This window comes from Lactuca serriola, chromosome 8 (genome assembly GCF_051521515.1).
Source record: "Lactuca serriola cultivar US96UC23 chromosome 8, Lser_US96UC23_V15, whole genome shotgun sequence".
NCBI lineage: Eukaryota > Viridiplantae > Streptophyta > Magnoliopsida > Asterales > Asteraceae > Lactuca > Lactuca serriola.
The window spans coordinates 62,119,745-62,124,712 of NC_136415.1; the positions used below are offsets into that span (position 1 = coordinate 62,119,745).

The 4,968-nt window shown below is 34.9% G+C and overlaps 1 protein-coding gene across 1 annotated transcript; it reads left to right on the forward strand.

Moving 5' to 3' along the window:
• The first annotated feature begins 256 nt into the window (after nt 1-256).
• LOC145068922 (putative fasciclin-like arabinogalactan protein 20) lies at nt 257-4,724 on the forward strand. Its single transcript, XM_079015893.1, has 2 exons — nt 257-1,524; nt 4,539-4,724. Exon 1 carries the CDS (start codon nt 466-468, stop codon nt 1,492-1,494), a length of 1,029 nt encoding a protein of 342 aa, XP_078872019.1. The 5' UTR covers nt 257-465; the 3' UTR covers nt 1,495-1,524; nt 4,539-4,724.
• Nucleotides 4,725-4,968: the final 244 nt, after the last annotated feature.

Below are 4,968 nucleotides of genomic sequence, written 5' to 3' on the forward strand. Positions count from 1 at the left end.
TTTATATTTGAACACGTACAATTAACAACAAAAAATTTTGAACATTATATATATATATATATATATATATATATATATATATATATATATATATATATATATATATATAATCGGGGCGGGGCGGGTCGGGGCGAGGATAACCCACTCCCTGCCCCGAACCCGATAAAAAACCCGATAACGACCCGTTACCCGACCCGAAATGATCGGGTTTCGGGTTTCCCCATCGGGTTCGGGCTTTTTTGTCATCCCTATCAATATAGGAGATTAGGAGTTACAATCTAGTCTCATAAAAAAAAAACATTTTATTTATCAATTTAATCTATTTTATTTATTTATTGTAACAAATCTTCCCGCCAAAAAGCCTCTACATGTAAACCCCATTCTCCATCACGTCGAATCACCATCAAGTATCATCAACAACCTCCTACCACCACCACCACCACCAGATTCACAGACTGCTCGTCAATGGCGGTGAAACAGACGGCAATTCTCGCAGCAGCTTCCCTACTAATCATATTCCATCTCACCTCCGCGCTCCCAACGGAAACTATCACTAACGCTGCGGATACTCTCTCTAATTCCGGCTATGTCGCAATGTCCTTAACGCTAAATCTCGTCTCCGACGTTTTGCTTTCTTACCGTAACTCCGCCACCATCTTCACTCCACCGGACTCTGCCTTCGCTGACTACGGCCAACCATCTCTCGCCACCCTCCAATTCCACTTCTCCCCGTTAGCATTCTCACTCTCAAGCATCCGTTCCCTCCCATACGGCACCAAAATCCCCACCATGTCCTTCGCCACCTTTCTAACAGTCACTACATCTCAATCCTCCGATCAGGTTTCACTAAACAACGTCAAAATCGTTGGATCTCCGATTTTTGACGATGGATCGTTAATCGTCTTCGCTATCGACAACTTTTTCGATCCAAACTTCACTATTCCAGATCCTCCGGTGCAAAGCGTTAGGCTAGATCATTGTACGGCGTCGTTCGGAGGTTACAGTAATTTCTCCTTCCACGATGGTGCTAACCTGTTGATATCTAGAGGATACTCTGTAATGGCGTCGTTTCTCAATCTACAACTCCTAGGGTTTCTAGGTCAAGCTACACTGACTATTTTTGCTCCTATTGATGAAGTGATGGTTGATTATTCCGGTCGGTTTCCTGATTATCCATCTCTGTTTCTCCGACATGTTTTGCCTTGTAAGATTTCGTGGAGAGATCTCATTAGCGTCGATGATGGAACAAGTTTGGATACCTATTTGGACGGATTCAAAATCACAATTCATAGATCTGGAGGCACGTTTAAGGTGAACGAAGCTTCAGTTACTTTCCCGGACATGTACTACGGTGATTCGTTTGTGGTTCATGGAATTCGCGAGGTTCTTGCTCTACCAAAGCCAGCAGAGGAATCAGGTGATGGCGACGGATTTGATGATATTCCTATTGGTACTGTACTGGTTGCTACTGTTCCAGATCGATCTGAGTTTTAATGGAATCAGCTTGTTGGGAAATTGATTCAGGTAACACTTGTAGATTCATTTTATTTGATCGTGATCTTGTTTTAAGAATTTCACTTTGCATTGTTGTACGATTGCAATTTGTCTTCCAATAACAAAAACTGAGTAATCCACTTGTGATCTTGTTTCTTTCGCTTTTTCTGGAAAGCATGGAAATTAATGCAGTACTTTGTATGATCCTACTAAAATCTGATGAATCCATGGCCATTTGTTATAAAGAACGAATGGGATTTGTGAAAATCAATTCGTTAAACCCTCGATACTTGAATCTCAATAATCACAACTTAGAAATTAACATGTTTGGACCTATACGAATTTTGAGCAAACTGTCGCCTTGGTTTACGAATTAACATGCATCAAAGCACTAAATCAGTTTTTGAAATAAAATCCTAAATAAAATTAATAAAAAGGAATGAATTAAAACAAAAGGAGTGGAATACAAAACAAGAATCATTTCGAAAAAAATATGATTGTATTTATTAATTTTTTTTTTAAGAATTCAGATTTCAAATCAATATAAAAGATAACATGTACATTTTGTATATCCTTATTTCAGGCAACAAAATGATCAAAATCCAGATTTTTAGGTATTTATTTAATATATTTTGTTTTTGCAAAAAACAAAAATATGTAGGAGAAAAGTTTTCGAAAATGCATATTCTTTGACAGATTTTGATTTCATTCTTGAGATACATTCTTAACAGAATTACATCACAACAATGAAAATTTTTATTAATTTCTTACCATTTTGAAAAAAAAAAATACATTTCATTCTTGAAATAATTAATAACACTAAAAAAATGAAAAATATGTTAACTGTTAAATTCAAGCACATCTATTTCTTTAAGAATCTGTTAACAACTAACATATACATTATTCAAAACCTAATTCTTTAAAATCTCTTAACTATTAATTTAACAACACCAAGTTCAAACTATGAAAGGATATAAACATCACATTCTTAAATCGAAACAAACAAAAACCCTAAACCTAATTATCCCTTAAATTGACAGCATTCTTGTGGTTCGCAGAACATATACAACAACCGTGAGAAATTGGTAACGGAAAATAAAGTGAAAACAATAATAAAAAATAGTGAAAACAAGATGGAAATACAAACCTGTTGGTTATTCAATCTACAAGACTTGGAACGCACTTGCCTGCTCTTCATTGGTAGGAGTCATTGAGTACAATCTAGTGATTTTTATGATTTAGTATGTTCGATTTCCATTCTCCAATTTTGATTTTCTTACTCTGTTATTGACTTCACCCACTTGCCTGCTCTTCAACTATTCACAACACACTGCCTCACTCCCTCTTACCTGTAATCGAGGAGCCAAAGGGCTTCTAGCACAGTGGTATCCGGTGTTGCCCTCATTTCTTGAAGTTCAAGTGTTGGTAGGGACATAAGTGATTTCGGGAGTAGTTAATAGATTTGTTGTTCCCAAAAAATAAAAGACTCTTTAAGGAGCCACATGTCTTCTTTCTACACCTCTTTCATGCCACGTGTCATGTTTTAGTTCACCTTATGTTTTACATTCCCGCTCATTTTGAGTCTACCTTAAGATCAATCAAATTCAAATCCCACAAAATTTGCATACATTCCTCAATTACCGATTAGAGATTGTTTATCCAAACAAATCAGGGAAAATAGTTTGAATTCTATTTATTAGCAAGATTTCATAAATCTTGATACATTCCAATTTTAAAATTCGATGGGCTTCATATATACATCAAATCTCCTAATATAATGGATTATTTGCAGTTCCCAATTCATCGAAGATAGGGTTATCACATCAGAAAACCCTCATCCCATTTCAAGATTTGAATATTTTTGTGCCTATCGATAGAATTCGCTCCCCATATCTAAACAAAACCCTAAGTCTTCGCCAACAGCCTCTCCCCTGCTCCGCCATGATCAGCACGACTGCTACACTTTTATAACTGCTATTTCACCATCACAACCATCCATCAAGGCCACCACCGAACAATCATCACAACCTACTCAAGAACAAAAAACAAACGATGCTAAAAGGAGGGAAGCGAAATCAATGACAATCTCTATCTTTCTCTCACACACACATTTAGTTCAAAATCTTGAACCAAGTTCGATTTTTAGCCCTAAATAGATTTATGTTATTTGAACTAGGTTCAATTTGTACGGAAAACGTCATTTCTTATAACCAGGTTCGTGGTCTTCATTTTTTTCCTTGTTTTCAATCAATTTCATGTAATAACGAGTTTTTTTTTGTGTAATTCCTTTTAGGGTTTTGAATATGTAAGGGTATTGATGTTTTTTTTTTGTGGATAAAAGAAAGCAGAGGTTTTTCCTACAATGTTGGTTCCTAGGTTTTGTTTTTTGTATTCTGATTTCTGATCAGAAAATGTTTCCTTCAAGAACACATTTCATAGCTTTCAGTGAACAATCTGGATGTTTTTGTAAGTGTTGGTTCTCAGATCTGTTATCATTCGATTTGAGTATCTTGCTTTAATTATTTTTTTTAATTGCAAGTTAAAGATGTTTCATGTACCATTAACAAGAAAACATTTAGATTTTTTTTTTTGATTTTATTCATGTCAGGTTCTAGAGATGTTATGTAGGGATGAAAAAGGGTAGAAATGGAAATAGTTTGTGCAATTTGCTTATTGAAAGAATCATCCCAAAGAAGTAAATAAAGGGTACCCCAATAACTGAAGGGTATAATCTATTTTTCCCTGAATGCTATTTTATTTCAGTTAACATGCATAGTTCTTTCACGGATTTCATCGAAGTTATGCCCTTTTTATGCTTAATCACTGTGGTTTCATTATTTGAAATATAAATTGAAGTGTTTTGTCACCATATTTGATTGTTTTTCATTCAAGCCTGTTTTTCATTAACAGATTTCTCTTATTTCCTGTGTCATATGCATACAAATATTTAGGCTTGTAAGGATTTGATATGAGTTTTTCCATCATTTGCTATAAGATAAAGTCATAACATCAACATTTACTCTTTTTCTAATTTTTGGTTCCAGGTTTCATTTAGTCTGTTGGTTACTTGGTGATTTGGGCAACCATGGTACAGGACGGTCTGATGCTATTTTCATATTGTCTTTTTTCGTTCCTTCAAAATTTTGATCAACTGTTCAATTCTATTGAGATATTGATTTTTCATGATAAGTGGATAATGAATGCTCTAATATTAAAAAGTGTTTTCTCAACAGATGGTGAATATTTTTTTTAGGTTGAATTTTAGAAAATGGTCATTGTACCTCTTTGTTTGGGGATAATTAAAAAAGAATAGATAATGGATAGTCCTATTGAGCAAATTGACCACCTTTTTTTAGATTTAGTACATCAATAGTGCAATTGTCTGGAGTGCTTTTAATCTTGATTTGCTTTTTAGCTCCAATAGACAGTTCTAATGATGGTTGGGAAGTTGTAGGACTGCCTGGAGTGCAATTT